This window comes from Gopherus evgoodei, chromosome 3 (genome assembly GCF_007399415.2).
Source record: "Gopherus evgoodei ecotype Sinaloan lineage chromosome 3, rGopEvg1_v1.p, whole genome shotgun sequence".
Classification (NCBI taxonomy): domain Eukaryota; kingdom Metazoa; phylum Chordata; order Testudines; family Testudinidae; genus Gopherus; species Gopherus evgoodei.
In genome coordinates, this window is record NC_044324.1 from 66,653,682 (window position 1) to 66,673,638 (window position 19,957).

At 38.0% G+C, this 19,957-nt stretch overlaps 1 protein-coding gene across 50 annotated transcripts in view; it reads left to right on the top strand.

Moving 5' to 3' along the window:
* Positions 1–19,957, top strand: part of RIMS1 (regulating synaptic membrane exocytosis 1) — a 527,235-nt gene that overhangs the window by 337,521 nt on the left and 169,757 nt on the right. For 24 of the 50 annotated variants that reach the window (XM_030555702.1, XM_030555709.1, XM_030555712.1 and 21 more), the window contains 6 exons: positions 499–670; positions 797–953; positions 2,070–2,141; positions 6,985–7,141; positions 9,294–9,419; positions 17,202–17,264. In XM_030555702.1, coding sequence (XP_030411562.1) covers positions 499–670; positions 797–953; positions 2,070–2,141; positions 6,985–7,141; positions 9,294–9,419; positions 17,202–17,264 — 747 coding nt within the window. Of the gene's footprint in view, positions 1–498; positions 671–796; positions 954–2,069; positions 2,142–6,984; positions 7,142–9,293; positions 9,420–17,201; positions 17,269–19,957 lie in introns of those variants that run through there. The other 26 variants (XM_030555703.1, XM_030555722.1, XM_030555717.1 and 23 more) reach the window with 5 other exon arrangements.

Below are 19,957 nucleotides of genomic sequence, written 5' to 3' on the forward strand. Positions count from 1 at the left end.
CCATCAATAATAATAGAAATTTACAGATAGGCAAAGTAAGAAAAATATTGCTTGAGGACTTCTTAGAGTTTGATGTAAAGATATTTACCTTGTGTATTTTGACGTGTGATGTTGACAAATTGTGATTTAATGATTGTATAACTTTAACTTTTTTGAATCTCATCACTTATCATTAAATAATTATTGTATGCCCCTATTATCTAATCACTCCCAGAATTTCCCCTAATTGTGAACATTTAAATAATTAAAAATTGAAAAATGCTTAAAATTCATAATTTTCTACAACTGTGAAAGTTTAAATAGATTCAGAAAAATGCTTTAAAATAAACATCGATGATATCCCATCATAATTATAAAAAAATACAAATTGAATGCTGCCAAGCCTAGTAATCATGATGTTTAAATCAGAAAGAATGAAAACAATTATAGTCTTGGTTACTAGATGGCAGTATGTGACCTGTTTTTGCATTATAATTTACAAGACTGTTTATATTTCAGTGATAAAAGTAAAAGGAGGACCAAAACAGTAAAGAAAAGCCTAGAACCAAAATGGAACCAAACTTTTCTCTATTCACATGTACATCGTAGAGATTTTAGAGAACGAATGTTAGAAATAACCGTATGGGACCAGCCAAGAGTACAAGAAGAAGAGAGTGAATTTCTTGGAGAGGTGATATATACAATGGCATTACAAAGTAGTTATATTTTAAGCATATAAGAAAGTCTAACATATTTCTGTATTTTAAAAAATAATGCTATGCAGTTTTAAACTGAGATTTGATAATTTTCCCCTTAGATCCTTATAGAGCTGGAGACAGCACTTTTAGATGATGAACCACATTGGTATAAGCTGCAGACACATGATGAGTCCTCACTACCTCTGCCTCAGCCATCCCCTTTCATGCCACGGAGACATGTCCATGGTGGAGAAAGCACTAGCAAAAAATTACAAAGTAGGTCCAAATGCTGTCGCTGTCCTTTTTCAGTTTTAATTTGGGAATGATTTCTGACAATCAGTTTTGCTATAATAATGTTTAGATGAAGTTTTGGCAGCCATATTCAAAAATGAAGATATTCTTTCCAAAATGTAACCGAAAATACAATTGGAAATGGAAAAAACTATTACATTTCCTAATCAACTCCAGTGTGGTATGCAACTTCCAGGTTGGCAAAATTTGTTGAAATTACCGATAGTTTGAAATGTTAGCTTTTGCATAGCTGTCTTTGTTAAACACACTGAACTGAGCAGAATAAATGATTTTAACAAGGAAATTGGGATGTTTTTATTATTACTAAATGTTGGGTCTTTTTAATTAAAAAAAAAAAAAAAAAAAGCTTCAAGGACTCTAAAGCCTGGGAGCAGCTTTTAGTATGTTGATCATTACAACCTCCAACACACTTATTATCCAGATAGAAAACTTACTTTTGCTACACAGAAAGTGTTTGTATGTGTGTGTTTGGGAAGATGAAAATCACAAAATAGTACAATAGTCAAAACCTGGCCTTCTCTGATCAGGTATTAATTTTTTGAGACTTTAAATGTGAAAACAATGGTTTTTAAAAAGTGGCATTTCTCAGAGCCATAGCATCCCAAGGCTTGCATAGTATGGGTTGAAATAACTGCTATATGGAAATAGCTGCAGCCTGTCAACTCTACTGTACCATTTTGTCTGAAATTAAATTATATTTTAAAAATATGAGAGAAATGCAGAACAAATTCTAAAGATACTTTCTCAGTTATTTTTCTGATCTTTTACTAGTCTATTAAGAAGCGTAAGAGTAAGGAAACTAATAAATTCCAGCCAGTGCATGCCTTCATAATTAACTGATGCACTCGTAGTAGCTGTAGCAACTAGATACTGTTGAAACTGACACATTAAAAAAATAAGCATATAGATATCGGACGGTGCCCTCATCCTAAATTCAGTTTAATTCTCATTTCATATTGTTTAAATATAAAATCACCCTGTGTTTGAATCACAGGAATAACTAGTTTTTATTTAAACATATTTTTACATTTTCCAATATAACCAAATATACAGGTATTTATTTGCCTTACTGTTGTGCAGGATCTCAGCGAATCAGTGATAGTGACATCTCAGATTATGATGTTGATGATGGTATTGGAGTAGTTCCTCCAGGTGCGTGGGTGAAGAGCATGGTCCTGCTTCTTTTTGCTGTTCCTTCCCTCCTCCCCCTCTAATTTTCCAGACTCCTGTAGGATGCTGGTTTTGAAGATTGTATTATGGAGAAAACAGTATGACTAATTACTCTGTGGTGTCTTTCCTTCTAAATTAAATTAAAATGTACTTTTATATATTAATTAATATTTCTGTTATGTGACTGTTCGGATTTTGCATTAGATGGTTCAAAGCTGTTTGTTTGTTACTTCACAATGCTCTAAGCATAAGTGAAACTACAATTTTAATTCTAGTAATTCACTTCAAATACTAATTAAGATTTCAATATCCATTGCATTTTTTTTTATTTTGCTTCTTGCTTGAAACCCAGATATAATGCAATCCTCTATGAAGTATATTTAAATGCATGGTTGCAAATTAAAATGCATGTGGCATGGCTATATCTTTTATACTTTTCATAAGCATTCATGAATTATCATTACCGTAAATGTGCATAAATGTATAAATATAGAGAGAGAATATCTTGATCCCACTTTAGGGTAGCACCCTTTGTATATTCAATAGAATAAGACATTGGGACATATTTTAGATACCATACCTTAAGTATATTTCATTAGTAGTTGCCACAAATGACAAGATTAAAATTCCCATTCATGACACACTAGTAAAGAGTTGCTGTTTACCCACCAAAGCTAAATCAGGTTTTCTTTGTAAAATTTACTTGTGAAAGTTACTGAACATACTAAAAATATGGTAGTATTTGAAAAGTACTCCTTATTAATCTGTGATTAAAATAACCTACAAACAGCAGTTATTCATTGCATTTTTGCCATTTGTGTGAAATATCACTGCATTGCTGAATGGGCTAAACTCTGCTCTCATTTACATCAATGTAAAGCAATAAGGCTTTAACAATCAAGAAGAGAATTTGTCACAATATCTGTAGCACTAGTATTATGTTTAGTGGAGTGATTTTATTCATTCTTTCATCAAATGAAATAGAAAAATATTTTAAATAAAATGATTTCCATCATTTTTTTACCTTATTTTTTTCTTTGCAGATGGGGGTACAGATATTGGCATGTGTAATCCCTTACTCATCTCTGAGGCTGCACTATTCCTTATTTAAACTATACGAGGCTTTTCACTTACCAGTTCATTCTGGGCAATAATTCCCCATCCGCAATGACCTATCTTCCATCCTACAAAACAGTCTTTCAAAATGTATATAACAACAGGACTCATTGGAATAGATTTTGGAAGGCTCAAATAGCACTTAGATGCCTAAATCCCACTGAAAGTCATTAGGAGTTCAGTGCCTAAGTGTGCCTTTGAAGAATTCATGAGCCATATGTAACTTGGACCTTTTCTGTCTCAGAGACCACCTCTCTGCTTTTTGTAGTCTCTGGCATCCATGACAGTTGAGTTGATACTAATGGTTGTGTCAAGGTTCCTCCCCCACTCTGAACATTAGGGTACAGATGTGGGGACCTGCATGGACACGTCTAAGCTTAATTACTAGCTTAGATTTGGTAACACTGCCACCATTCAGAAATTTCAGTGTCTGGAACACTTCCTGTCCCCCCAAAACCTTCCCCTCCCTGGGCAGCCTTGAGAGGCTTTTTCACCAAGTTTCTGGTGAACACTGATCCAACCCCTTGGATCTTAACACAAGGACAATTTAACCATCCCCCCCCCTCCTTTCCCCCACCAATTCCTGGTGAGTCCAGATCCAATCCCCTTGGATCTTAAAACAAGGAAAAATCAATCAGGTCCTTAAAAAGAAAGCTTTTAATTAAAGAAAGAAAGGTAAAAATCATCTCTGTAAAAATCAGGATGGAAAATACTTTACAGGGTAATCAGATTGATATAGCCCACAGGAATGCCCCCAGCCTTAGGTTCAAAGTTACAGCAAACAGAGGTGAAATCCTCTCAGCAAGAAGGAACATTTACAAGTTGAGAAAACAAAAATAAGACTAACACGCCTTGCCTGGCTGTTACTTACAAGTTTGAAACATGAGAGTCTGATTCAGAAAGATTTGGAGAGCCTGGATTGACGTTTGGTCCCTCTTAGTCCCAAGAGCGAACAACCCCCAAAAAGAAAGAGCACAAACAAAGACTTCCCTCCACCAAGATTTGAAAGTATCTTGTCCCCTTATTAGTCCTCTGGTCAGGTTTACTGAGCTTCTTAACCCTTACAGGTAAAAGAGGCATTAACCCTTAACTATCTGTTTATGACAGGTTGCTAAATTAATATGAGTAGGCTGGCTGGAAGAACTAGTTCCAAACTAGTTCTACCAGCTCATGCAAACCCATTTTACTAGCTGATCTGGCAGAGCCCAAGTTAACTGGCCTTCAGAACTTAATGTGTATAACATGTTTAATTCCTTTGACATTTGTCAGATATTGATGAAAGAGACTGGAGAGTGGATTTCCTTCTAGTTTCTGTCTGTAAGAAATGTGTGTGTGTATATATATGTGTGAAGTTATATGCTTTACTGCATTTATGCATGCAGCCTGAACTCTTATGCAAGGGCAAATTTTATAAATGAAAAAAACATAATGGTCTGATACTGGAAGGTGTAATGCTAAACTTATATTAAGACACACAAGTTAGAGTTAAACAGCAGGTGAGACTCAACTCTGCTGCTGCAGTTGGAAAACATCGTCAGTGTTATGCATCAGTCTCAGATTGCCTGAGAACCTAAGTCCCCAAATTATTTTTGAACATAACTTTCACACATGCAGTATCAGATGGTTTTTGGGTTGGAGACATATGTGAAGTGATAACAAGATAATTAAACAGAAGCTAAAGGATGTATATGTGTAAGGTATGGCCCTGATGTGAGTCTTTTTGCTACTTTTCTTTTTTCTCTTTCCATCTTTTAATATTGATTCTCTGATTTGTTACAATTGTAATGTCATCCAAACTTAATATTTGAAACTTGCTATCAGATGATCTACAAGTGAGGAAAAACAATTAAGATCCCATATTTTGTTGCTTTATCCTAACTTGCTCTTTAAAAAAAAAGAGATTTACAAATGATATATTCCAGGTTTTGAAACAGTATATCATGTGCGTGGAATCAAACATATATTTAGCAGAGATACAATATCAGATGGCCATAAGGTTCATTAAAATTTCTAGATAGATAACTGACATGAAATGACTGCCATTAACATAATGGATCACTCCCTCCTTGAAGAAATTCTTTCTTTCGTGGTCTCTTCCTATCTCTCCAGTCTCATTTTTCTATCTGTTGGGAGTTCCGCCTTCTTTTCTGTCTTAAGTCTTTCAGGATTCTACCCTTTCATTGAGCAAGCTTATCTATTCACATGTCTATGTTGATAACTTACACTGAATCCAGAGGGAAAACTCTCATTATCTTTAATAGGGCCTGGGTTTCACAATACCTTTAAACCCCAAACTACTTCACTTCATTCAGATTAGAATGTACACTTGCTTATCCAATATCTCTTCCTGGAAATCCCATTGCCAAATCTTTTAAGATCGGATACTGCCAGCCTTTCTCACACTAAGTAATTAGTATATTGCTTCCTTAGTAGTGCTATTGACTATAATAGGACTTGTCTGGGATTAAGGTGCTCCTCAGCATGAGTAAGGGTGGCGTAATCTAGCCTATAATGTGTAAGAAAATTGAATTTATTTTGTTCCTCTCAAGCCCACTCTTTGTCCCTTTGCTACCTCAGTGGTTACATTACCAACTATGTTGTTGTTATGTTCATTATGAAGCTCTATGCTAAAGTTATTCTTACCGTTGTTCATTGTTTCTTGGTGTTGAAGTAACAATGCCAAAGTACTACAGAACGGGGAAAGTGTTGTTTTAAGGGAGCTGCCACCTTTGTATGTTACATGGTTTTGTAGTATTAAACATCCCAGAATCATATGAATGCAGAACCTGTGTTGACTTTTTAAAACTATAACACAGTTCAAAATGTTTCTCTTACCACTCCGTTGCTAAGGCAGGAGTTCAGATTATTCATTCAGGTATACCATGTGCTCAGTTGTTGCATGAGATTGCAAACTCTGTGAATTTTTGGTTTGTATATTGCATAGCAGTGTATCACAGTCCTTTGGGAGGGGGTAGGGGAGTTTGGTACTGATATAACGTAAATATTGAAGAAGAACAAAAATTATATGCTGAATACTACTCTTAATAGTTAAATGAATAAGAAGCTGCTGCTCAAGTATTTTTGTTTGGAAATGTTGATAAAAGCAATTTTTAAAACTGAACTAACATCCTGATAATGATTTTTAACTCTAAACAATTTTTTAAAAATTGTACTTAGCAAACCATTTCCTGTTCACTCATATTATATTTATCTCAGGGATGCTCTTCTGTTCCTTACCAGCTGCTTATCCCGTTCATGGTGGACAGGTAGTTTAGATGAAAATCACCTAAATTGCTTTGATTTCATAAAACAAACACTGAATAGGGTTGGGGTTCACAGTGTAGAACAATTACCATGTCACTTGAAGAAGTGACCTCCAGTGAGCAGTAATATCTAAGGCATTAGATTTTAGTTAATATCCCCCAATTCAGGTGACTTGTTGAAGCCTCCCCTCTCCAGGAATATCCCAGTATGCACCCAGACTCCTCTCAGTTTCTCTGCCTCTATACATATACACACATTACATTTAAAGGTAATGCTAGTAATTAATCCTGGCTGCATGACATTTCAGGATTTACAAATGACTAAATGATTACTTGAAAATCTTGTAATCATTTAGATGTGCTTTCCTGGAAAGACCAACCTTTACCTGCATGTTTGCAGACCCTGATCCTTACTGTCTAACATCATTTTGTTGCACTTTTACCAGTAGGTTATAGATCTAATACTAGAGAAAGTAGATCTACAACGTTAACTGTGCCAGAACAGCAAAGAACAACACATCATCGTTCACGATCTGTATCTCCTCACCGTGGTGATGATCAGGGCAGGACCCGTTCACGTTTACCAAATGTGCCATTACAGAGGTAGGGTTGACAAGTTAGCAACATTAGTTATGGAAACACTTTGTGATTCAGAATTTGTGTAACCAAGCAGAGGTTCTATGTCACTTGCATCTGATTGAACTCTTCATTATTTTTCAGTTTATTACTTTTTCTTCATGTGTTAGTTTAATATTGAAGCATATAAATTGTTTGAAGCCTACCACATCCTTAATCCTCTATTTAAAGCACCCAGCAGGTTACTTCCTTGTTAATTGCAATACTGTAACCCTAATCTTTCCTTACCTGACATCCTCCCTACTGTTTATCATTTTGCTCATTTTGTTGTTTCTAAAATTTAGATTGGAAGCTCTTTCAGATAGAGACTGTGCCTTTTGTGAGTCCAGTGTGGGTGCTATAAATAATAAATAAAAATAAATCATTAATAACCATGAATTAACTGATTTTGCAAGCAAGTAATCTGAAGTTACCAATTCCTACAAATTACATTCTACGGTTCTTTTTATGGGATTTGTTTAGTTAGAGAGAAAACAATAAAATATCAAATGATATTTAACATAAGATATATTTCAGACATTTAGACTGGCAATAAAGTTAAGTATATAGTTCCTGTATGTATAACTTCTGATAGGCAACATGTAATGAATAAGTGAATCTCTTTTGTTGTTTTTCCTGCTTTACATTCATAAAAATGTGTTGTGTGCTTTACATTTTCAGATGTAGACATTGCCAGTGTTGGTAGACTCAAAACTTGACCAACCTCCTTCATTCCTCTGTATGGAGGAAGAGAGAGGAGAGGGAGCTTTCTGAACTCTCTTGAAACCCGTAGCCTCATCCACTCATTCCCAGTTTTCACTCCTCTGTCCTCTGGAGGTGTCTATACTAGAAATCTTGGTACCTGCAATAGAGCAACAGCTAGGAATACTGCAATTATACTTGCTACTAGCCACTAGTGTAAACAGTGATCATGCCTTTTCACATGATGGTAAAAAAAGGATAGAGCCCTATTCATATGATTGCATAAATATAATAGTAGTATTGATGCTGGCAGCTACTGTAACAAAGAAAAGTGTTCTAGTGTAGCCAAGGCTTGTGTTGCAGATAATGTCCCTTGGATCATAGATGAATATAAGAGACTTTCTTCAGCCCCAGTCACATGCTGGCTCCAGGATTACTTTGTCCAGAGTGGCATCAGATTCTCCATCTCATCCAAGTGAACTAACTGCAAAGATGCCAGCCAGTCTTTCCTGGCCTAGCAGTGGGAGACTGAGTTGCACTTAAGAATTTTATTCCTTCACAGCACAGGCCATAAGGCTGACCCCTCTTTTTGCTCCTCACATCTAGCTGAAAGGCCATACAACCTTTTACTTCCCTTTTAGAAAACAAAGTTTGAGCTCGTCTTGGAAAAACAGTCAGGAACTTTCAGTCTGTCAGCAAAACACTGAAACTCAGTATAAACATATGCTTTGATTCACTCCCACTGGCACGAAGGGCTGCATCTTGGTCCCTCCTGTAAGAGTGGCAGTTACTGCCCCTAATGAGGAAGAGGGGGCAGGAATCAGCCCTTCAAGTGATCAGTGGTATTTCCACTGCTGCTTTCCCTCAGGAATTTCATCATAGGAAGAGAACTTTTAGGTCAGACTCTGTAGCAGGTCAGAAACTTCCAGAAGATGTACACAGTCACAGCCCCTTCCTATGCAGTGCCACACACTTTAGGGATAGTGCAGACTACCTATGGTCTACCATGTCCCACCCTAACCCTTGCTGAAGGGTAGTCACAGACACTTCTTTCTGCTGCAAGGACTTTCTGTTGACCAGGGTCCACAGCCCAGGACTCTGCCTTTGGAAACCTAGGTATGAAACTATAAAACCATGAACTTCAAAATGAATTCTTGCTCACTGTTCTCTCGAACTGTTCTCCAAATACAGGAACATGTCCCCCATTAACATGGCTGAGTTCTGTGTTCACAAAGAATTTAATTCTAAAAAGGGTAAAAATTACTGTAATCCACGCTAAATGAGGGGTTTTTTTCCAAAAAGAGAATATTTTTGAAAAGTCATACATTAAGGAGAAACTTTCCAGCAGGCAACTTGTAACCTTGTAACCTGTTAAGTTGTGTTAACTAAGGAGAGAAGAAAACCATCATACATATATGTATTATATAAACACTTCTAGGAGTTTAGATGAAATTCATCAAATGAGAAGATCACGTTCTCCAACTAGACACCATGATGCCTCCCGAAGTCCAGTTGATCGCAGGTCCAGAGACATGGATAGTCAGTATTTGTCAGATCACGAAAGGTATGTTTTCAACTTAAACTTATGAACGTGTATAGAAGTGTCTTTGTCTTTGCTAGTGTTTGAACGTACTTGTTTGAATGCCCATTTGGGTTAATGGGAACGGGGAAAGGAATGGTCATAACTGACAAGAACAATCATGATTACGACACTAGGAGAGAAAAGGTGCTTTTATCAGTATTAGGCAACAGATAAAGAATAGCTTCTATAGTCATACTGAAAATATTTTTTGTAGCATAGAATATGAAAAGAGGAAGGAAGAATAAACCAGGAATTTTGCCTTGTTTATGCATAGAAATCATAGGAACAAATTTTGGTGCAGTACTTGGAAACATAATGGTGACTCTGGTTGTTCATATTTGTAGGTCACTTGCTTATTTTGTGGGAAAATGGCATATAGCTAAATCATAGTGGCCTATAGTCTGCTACCTTTACTTTGTCGATAGTCCTATCTGTGTGAGTAAGGGTGACCAAATCAGTCCCATATTTTTAAATGATTCCTTGAGCCTACTATGAACAATGCCATCTGTAGTAGGGTGGAGAAATGGGGGAAGGGAATAAAACTGCAAATATTTCTGGAACTTTTGTCCGGTTTTGAAGCAACATAATAATTTAATATCAAATGGCCTCTACAGTGATCCCTAATTCAGTTTTGTACATGATCTTGCCCTTTCAAATGTTAAATGAGGTAATTTACATCTAGGCATTAATAAGTGTTATCGATAGTTTTAATTTCTTGAGACCTGTTTTACCATGGCATACAATAAAAGTAGGCAAGAAATATGTACAGAATTGTATGGTTGGATTGTACCACTGATTTTCTTCTTAGAGGTGAATTGGAATGCTTTTTAATAATAAAAAAATCAATTTTACAGTTAAGATACTAACACTGCAGTGTTTTCCACTTTATATGTATGTTTCATTTTATTATTTATTGTAAAGTAGTTATATACTCAATATGCATATTTTTCAAAAATATTTTTATTGAACATTTTCCTTAGTAGTCTTCCTCATAAGTAGAGGTTGAAAGAGGGTGGGGGACATTGAAGGGTGACTCATATTCCTAGGCGCAAATTTAGACAATAAAAGTGTACGCAAAATATCTCACAGTCAGAAGCAAAAATCCTGACTGTGTTCTTGGATCATATTTACATCTCCTCCCTTCCTGCTTGGATGGAAGGTCTTTGGGGTTCTGCTCTGATGCTGTGTGAAGTAGAAGCCATCAGAGCAGAGTCAAGAGAGGGGTGCTGCTAGGGTGGGACTCTGACTGGGGAAAGAGAGTTTTCCGTTCTCTTCTGCTTGCTTTGAGACGCCAGCTTTTGATGGATAAATGGAGTGGGTGAGTGGGTGTTGCTATCCTGAGGGGCACCGTACCTCTGCCAGAAGTTTCTTCTCCCAGAAACAGCAGCTGCAACAGTCTCATTTCACTCCCACCCCTAAATAAACTTCTGTGGTCCAGCTATTCTGAAAGGAGGACAGGAGACACTTGGTATGATTTTAATCAGGCCACAACTTCATTATTAGATGTCTGAGACTACCTGGCAGATAAACCTATACAGTGCAGGTAACTCCATGTTAATTCAATAGCTGTCCAGAAACTTCCTCCAGCCCCACTTCATTTTCCATTCCGGTGCTCCAACTAATCCTTTCTGGGACCTTACCATTCCCGCCCTCCACTGACGGATACAGTGTGCTATAAGGAAGGGGGTTTAGCTCCCTCCCCTTCCCCCCTGCTTTAACCAACACCTCCTTTTTAAGTCCTTTACAAAGCCATTTATCTGGTCACTGTATTCCTTCCCTATGGAGTACCTGCCCTGGGCATCTGCCCCATATGTACATAATACGTTGCAACATCATAACCTAACTCTCCTTCCTACTCGCCATAACAAAGCCCTCCCTGAACCCGCTGTGGGGAAGGCAAAATATCCCTCCACTCCACCTAGGTCAATCTGGTGGTGAGGAAAAAATTCCTTCCCAGCCCTCCTGGAAAGAAGCGGCTAGTGTGATGCTCACAGCAGGTCCTGACCAAACCTGGTATTTTGCCACCTCAAGGGGAGGGGAGGGAAGATGGGTGCCACTTAGCTTGATCTGGGGAAAAGGGGCTGCTCCTGCCAGGCTTGCCCCTATTCAACTCCCCAGGCCTTTTGGTACCTGGGGATGAGTCAGCATCACCATGCTGACCCATTCCTCTTTTTGCAGCAGTTTCTGAGCCCTGTCCATCCCCCGCCCCCCCTGCCATAAAGTGCTATTCCCCTTTCCCAGGAAAGCTGGACAACACCTCCCCCCGCTTAAGGTGCACTGCAGTCATTTCAGAAAACACTATACAACTCTTGTTTATTTATCTCTAGTGGCGGGGCTCATGAGAACCACAAACTTATCAATGAGTAATACAAGCATCTTAAGGGGGAGCCTGTTGCAGTTACTACCGCGGAAGAAGATTAAGAATTTAAAGAACCTTTACTTGATATGCTCTTGCAATAAGTTCACCCATTTACAGAATTCCTCATCAAAATCCATACCTGCTGCTATCTGTCTAATATAACATCCGCTAGAAAGGTATGGATAGATCCATAGAAGTTCCTGCTATCCCTATGCCTGAAATAATCTACAATTATTAACTGAATCTGATCATACCCATACAAATTGTTACTAGTTATTTATTTGTCTTATTGTAGCACCCAAATCAATACTGGGTATTCTGAATAATTCCTGGTCATAACCTTCATAATCTTTGTTCAGGAATTTCAGATATTATTTTTAAATTATCATGAAGGAGCAATAACAGAGAGTCCTTAGATTTAGGGAAGTGAATCATGACCTCATATAAAATTCCAGCTAGAAGATTGTTCAGCAACAAGTTGTGATATATTTCCAACAGAACTGGGATTGTGTGCACTGCTATTTTTTTTTAAATAAAAAATTCCTGGGGAAGGCTATCTAGCCTGGTGTAATCATTCTGACTGCTGTGAATTCAGGTATCATTATCTGATTCTCAGTGAAATAGGTCTCTCAGTGTTATATTCCATCCATTTGTTTATAAATAAGATGTGGTAATCTCCATGTTCATATACATAATCTAGTATCTCTTTCAAAAATCTTTTCCAGAGGAATACATTTTTCTGTAAATGTGTCAAAAATATCATTAATTATGAGAATATCACTACCTTACGAGTATGATTTATTTTTCAATTTGAGGAAATAATTAGAATTGTATTCCTTATTTATTTGCTATTTTATATTCCATGCATGGGTGTGTTTTAGATCATTATTTTCAGTGGGCCAAATTTTGAGGTCCCTGATAGGCAAACTTTGACTGAATGAAGACAGAGTAAATATTGAGCAAGAACTTTAAGATTTGACCTACGATCCAAATTCACTTCCCTTTCTGCCTCTGGATTTCATTAGTGCTTCTCCTATAACAGGTTTCAGGGGTAGCCGTGTTAATTTGTATCTGCAAAAACAATGAGGAGTTCTTGTGGCACCTTAGAAACTAACAAATTTATTCGGACATAAGCTTTTGTGGGCTATAACCCACTTCATCAGATGCATGGAGTGAAAAATACAGTAGGCAGAGATAAATATGCAGCACGTTAAAAGATGGGAGTTGCGTTATAAGGCAATATAATATTTATAAAAAGTAGTTACTTTTTGTAGTCACCCAGCCACACCCAATCTTTATTCAGGCCTAATTTGATGGTGTCAAATTTGCAAATTAATTCCAGTTCTGCAGTTTCTCATTGAAATCTGTTTTTGAAGTTTTTTTGTTGAAGAATGACCACTTTAAAGTCTGTTATTGAGTGTCCAGGGAGATTGAAGTGCTCTCCTACTGGTTTTTTGAATGTTACAATTCTTGATGTCTGATGTGCATCCATTTATTCTTTTGCATAGAGATCATCTGGTTTGGCCAATGTACATGGCAGAGGGACACTGCTGGCACATGATGGCATATAGCACGTTGGTGCATGTCAAATGAATGAGCCCCTGATGGTGTGGCTGATGTGGTTAGGTCCTATGATGGTGTCTCTTGAATAGATATGCGGACAGAGTTGGCAATGAGGTTTGTTGCAGGGATTGGTTCCTGGGTTAGTGTTTCTGTGGTGTGGTGTGTAGTTGCTGGTGAGTATTTGCTTCAGGTTGGGGGGCTGTCTGTAAGCGAGGACTGGCCTGTCTCCCATGGTCTGTGAGAGTGAGGGATCATCCTCTAGGATAAGTTGTAGACCTTGATGATGTGCTGGAGAGGTTTTAGTTGGGGGCTGTAGATGATGGGTAGTGGCATTCTGTTACTTTCTTTGTTGGGCCTGTCCTTTAGTAGGTGACTTCTGGGTTCCCTTCTGGCTCTGTCAATTTGTTTTTTCACTTCCCCAGGTGGGTATTGTAGTTTTAAGAACGCTTCATAGAGATCCTGTAGGTGTTTGTGTCTGAAGGATTGGAGCAAATGTGGTTGTATCTTAGGGCTTGGCTATAGACAATGAATCATGTGATGTGGTCTGGATGAAAACTGAAGGCATGTAGGTAAGTATAGTGGTCAGTAGGTTTCCAGTACAGGGTGGTATTTATGTGACCATCACTTATTTGCACTGTAGTGTCCAGGAAGTGGATCTCTTGTGTGGACTGATCCAGCCTAAGGTTGATGGTGGGGTGGAAATTGTTGAAATCCTGGTGGAATTCCTGAAGGACCTCCTTCCCATGGGTCCAGATGATGAAGATGTCATTAGTGTAGCGCAAGTAGAGTAGAGGTACTAGGGGACAAGAGCTGAGGAAGCTTTGTTCTGAGTCTAACTTGACACCATCAAATTAGGCCTAAATAAAGATTGAGTGAGGCGGGATCACTACAAAAAGTAATTTTCCCTCTACTAATTTTCCCTCTGTTAATATTCACACCTTCTTGTCAACTGTTGGGAATGGGCTACATCCACCCTGATTGAATTGGCCTAGTCAGCACTATTGAATTGGCCTCGTCAGCAGTGTCACCTGAACTGGAATCCATCTTTAACCTCGTGTCTTTCCATTGAGAAGAAGGGAGTAGAAACCCAGAGAGGGACAAAGGATTCCTGCCTTATGCAAAAGATATATAAAGGGGTGGAACAGAACAAAGAGGAGAGAGGAGCCATCATGAAAATCCCCTAGCTACCACCTGAGCTGGAACAAGAGCTGTACCAGGGGAAATAATTGTGCCCAGGACTGGAAGATGTCCAATCTGAGGAAAAAACCTTACTGAAGCATCTCTAAGGGTGAAATTATCTGTATTCAGTTTGATTAGACATAGATTTGTGCATTTTATTTTATTTTGCTTGGTGACTTACTTTGTTCTGTCTGTTACTACTTGGAACCACTTAAATCCTACTTTTTCTGTATTTAATAAAATCACTTTTTACTTATTAATTGACTCAGAGTATGTATTAATACCTGGGGGAGCAAACAGCTGTGCATATCTCTCTATCAGTTCTAAAGAGGGCAAACAATTTATGAGTTTACCCTGCATAAGCTTTATACAGGGTAAAATGGATTTATTTGGGTTTAGACCCCACTGGGAGTTGGGCATCTGAGTGTTAAAGACAAGCACACTTCTGTTAGCTGCTTTCAGGTAAACCTGCAGTTTTGGGACAAGTAAGTCAGACCCTGGGTCTTTGTTGGAGCTGACAGGAGTGTCTGGCTCAGCAAGACAGGGTGCTGGGGTCCTGAGCTGGCAGGGAAAGCAAAGGTAGAAGTAGTCTTGGCACATCAAGTGGCAGCTCCCAGGGGGTTTCTGTGATCCAACCTGTCACAACTATAAAAAGTAATTTCCCCTCTGTTGATATTCACACCTTCCTGTCAACTATTGGGAATGGCCACATCCACCCTGATTGAATTGGCCTCGTTAGCACTGACCCTCACACTTGGTAAGGTAACTCCCATCTTTTCATGTGCTGTATATTTATCCCTGCCTACTGTATTTTTCACTCCATGCATCTGATGAAGTGGGTTTTAGCCCACAAAAACTTATGCCAAGATAAATTTGTTAGTCTCTAAGGTGCCACAAGGACCCCTCATTGTTTCTCCTATAGCATTTTATGTTGTCTCTGGGTCTGTCTACACTGCAGTTAAAAACCTGCAGCCGGCTCATGCCAGCCCTAACTCTGGCTTGTGGGGCTCATGCTAAGGGGCTTTTTAACTACAGTGTAGACCTTCAGGCTTAGGCTGGAGCCCAGGCTCTAGGACCCTGCAAAGTGGAAGGGTCCCAGAATTTGGGCTGCATCCGAAGCCCGAATGTCTACACCACAATTAAACAGCCCCTTAGCCTGAGCCCTGTGAACCTGAGTCAACTGGCACAGGCCTGCAGGCATCTAGTCGCAGTGTAGACATACCCTCTGATAACTAAGCCATGATGGTCCTGCATCCTTACAGTACTTTGGCTGTAGTAATGTCCTCAACTCTTTCAAGAGAAACACAGAACCCTTTGTGTGTACAAGAAATAAGAGGAATTTTATTTTCAATTACTTTGTTTTAAATTATATTGTATTTATTTGTAATTTGGAAGTCTACACATAAATTCTGCTAATGATGTGAGATGTTAAATAGTTTTATTGTTCTTTCCTTTTAAGAAAAACAATTCAGTTCACCTTTAACATATTTTGTTGCATCAAAATCAGGCCTGTAGTTCCAGATGCAAACTTAATCTCACATGTGGATTGCAAGCCATGATTTTGATTTCTCTAATTTATTATATTACATAAATATTGCTTATGATATACCAGTTTCCATAGTGAAATGTATAGTTTAATGACAATTTGAAGCATGGAAGTAATTGAGCATTTTGCCACCTTGCATAATTTTTATATCTTTTCTCCTTGTTACCATAGTACGTCATATGATTCTTTGATTCTTTTTAAATGATGCATCTTCATGAACTTTACCTTCACTTTGGTGTCACCAAAGGAGATTCTGGGACTTCTCTTTGTGATTTGCACTGAAGTGCAGATATTCACAAAAATCACCAAAGGGATATGCTATTATCACAATCACGTTTATTAAAGATAGAAATAATTGATTTACAGTAGCTATATTGTTGGCTGTAGCGCTTGGCTTTTGTAATATACTGATGGTTGCAATACTGGAATAAGTGAACTGTAAAATAGAAATGGTTAGAAAGGAGATTTTGATAACTGATTAACACATTTTCTATTTCTGTAAGGGGATGTATAACAAAATATTGTAATCAGAAAGCTTTAGATCAGAATTTACATTTGAATAAACTTAATATTTTAGTGGACAAATATTTTTCTTTTCACCAAAATGATGAGTTGATGCTCCTTACACTATATTCACTAGAGCATAAAACTATGTTTATAACTCCCACCACCCCTCAACATACACACAGTCTTGTCTGGGTTCAAAATATGGAGGTTCTAGAATTCCATTTTTATTATCATGCTGCCTTGTTTTAATAAATACCTACTTCAAGAACTAGAAGATTGCCATAGCAATGTAATTTGATAAAGAATCCTGTCAATTTTTAATATTAAAATCTCTAAAGTAACTTCAAAATTTAAAAAAAGAAAAAGACAAAATTAGATGTCCACTTAAAAGTATTATCTGAATATATAATTGTCATAGGTACTTTATTGCTTACATTTTAGAGCAGCATTGTAATTTGTTTCGGTTTGAACACTATCAAGACAGCTATCTCAGTGCGAGCTTTCTGGTTTCTTTTTCTATGTTTTCATTTGCATATCATTTGCATAACTCATGTCATCTAATGCTTCATATTTGTATCTGTTTCACTCATCATCCATCCTGTCTGTGCAGTGAGCTTCTTATGCTGCCCAGAGCAAAACGAGGAAGAAGTGCAGAGTGCCTACATACCACCAGGTAAATACAGGAATTCAATAACCATGATTTCTTATGGTTAGTTTCTGTGTACTTCACTAGCCCAATCATTTCCTTCAGCTTTATTAATATTACAGTAAGTAATGGACACTGTTTTCTTAACACGTAATTGAATTGTCATTTAATTATTTTCTTTTTCAAAAAGAACTGATCAAGATTTTTATGTATGTTTGTTTACTTTGATAGTTATGATTAGAGTAGTTGAAAGCCTAGTGATAAAATAAGTGTCAACAGTCATATTTGAAATTAAATAATACAAATATTTTTGCAGCATATAATTTTGTGGTAGATTACCTGTCTAGTCATAAAAGGCCTGATTTTCAAATGCACGGCAGTATTATTGTGGTTTTGTAAAGTTTCTTTTGGGTTTTTTTTTATGGTTGTTTGATTTCTTTCCTTTATTATTATGTAAAATTAATAAACACTTGTTGTGTTTTGACAACAAACTTGAAGAAAATTCCTCAAAAGAGTACATGGCTAGATAAACAAAGGTTGCATATCACTGTGCTTCACCTGATAACTCTCACTTGGGTATGTCTACACTGCAAAAAAAATACCCGTGACAGGTCTACAGACTTGGGCTCACATGGCTTGCACTATGGCACTATAGTTAGCAGCATAGATGTTTCTGCTTAGGCTCTAAAACCTGGCAGGTGGGTGGGTCTCAGAGCCTGAGCTCCAGCCCGAGTGGGAATGTCGATTCTGCTGTTTTTGTAATGTAGCATGAGCCCTGGAAGCCCAAGTCTGTAGAGCCAAGTCTATAAATCCAGGCTCTGAAACTTGCTGATGTGGTTTGTGTGGTTGGTTGGTTGGTTTTTGCAGAGTAGATGTACCCATCGTTCCCTACCTCCCATTTAGAATTTTAGTTTTAGCTTTGTCTGTGCTGGGCCCTTCTAGGGCATTTCTCCCCTTTGAATTGATAAATGTGCTATATTCTGTGAGGACTCCCAGTCCGAGAGACTGCAATACTCCACATTGACTCCAGGCTCCAGTATGTCCTACAGCACGCAAGAACTCAAAGAAAGGACCCAGCACTAGTGCGGGGCTGAGCCCCAAATTTAAATTATTCTGTAGGGAGATGGACCTTCAGTGAAATAATTGGACTGCTTATGTGTTTAAGTTAAACATATAAATAAATATTTGTAGGATCAGGGCTTGTAGCATCTGAATTAATTTTTAATGCTTTTGCAACACAAGGCAATATTTCATCAATCCCTGAGGGGGCCATTTGGGGATTGGCCCTGCTTAGAGCAGGTGGTTGGACTAGATGATCTCCTGAGGTCCCTTCCAACACTAATAATCTATGATCTATGATACCTCAGAGAAGACACATCTTTAGTTTTGGTATCTCTCTGGTTTCCCATTTGGAAGATTTTGTTTAATTACAATCTTTTAAATCGGGAAACTACTCTTCAGAGCGTAAGTAGAGCATACTGGTAACGAGAGTACACAGGCTACCTGTTAGCAGTTAGAAATCCCTGAAACTTCTCTTCACATTTTAAACTGGAAGCCATTTACTCTGAATCCGTGTAATAAGGAATGACTTCATGCCATTTAGCAGACAGTGCAAATGTTTTACTTTCTAAACAAATAAAGTCCATAAATCAAAAGGTTAGATACTTTGGCAATGTGTCATACTGTATCTGCTGAGAGTTGGTTGTGTTTTATGTACTTGTTGTCTACTCAGACTCTGGTGTAACACAGTGGTGCATTGCATTGCATTGACTGATGCACCATTGTGTTACATTAGATTTACACCAATTCATTATCATAATCTCAATGGAATTACGCTAACATAAAATTTAAGTAACACTCTGGTGAATCGGGTGCTTGATTTCCAGTTTCCCTGGGATAAGAAATATCTGTGGCCATATTGAAAAACTAGGTCTTTCTATGTATTCAGCTTGAATCCTATAGTTCATTATGCACTGTATAGACAGAAAGATCTAAGGACTAGTTTTAATGGAGGACACTGATTTAAAGGAACTGGGAATCTGGGGAGAGTCTCTAGCAGAGATAGACCAAAACTCAACTTTTTACATTATCTAACACCCAAACCCACGGTGAGCTTTGGTGGTTGGTATAAGAAGGAACCAGGATTAAACTACCTCATGGGAGCCCTAGACCTAAAGTTTCCCATCTCATTTCAACCCTTGTTCCCACATATTGCTAAAGGTTGGTCCAGATACAGCTTGGACCCATCTTTACTCTGACACGCTTTCCTAAATTTTGGAGCTTTTGATAATATGGAATCCTGATGTGAACTATTCTTGGGTTTGTGAAAACAAAACCAACCTGATCAATCTCACCAGCCTATCTCTGGTCATATATCACAGAAATTAAACAAATATCTGGAAAAAGCATTGACTTAATTATGAAAATTGAAGAAAAAGTGTAGTCACAGTTTATTCCCATGCTTTTGTTACATTAGATCAGGGATCGGCAACCTTTGGCATGCGGGCCAGTTTGTTTACCTGCCGCATCTGCAGGTTTGGCCGATCGCGGCTCCCACTGGCTGTGATTCGCCGCTCCAGGCCAATGGGGGCTACGGGAAGCGACGCAGGCTTTGGGAGCTGCGATCAGCCGAACCTGCGGATGCGGCAGGTAAACAAACCGGCCTGGCCCACCAGAGTGCTTACCCTGGTGGGCCGCGTGCCAAAGGTTGCCAATCCCTG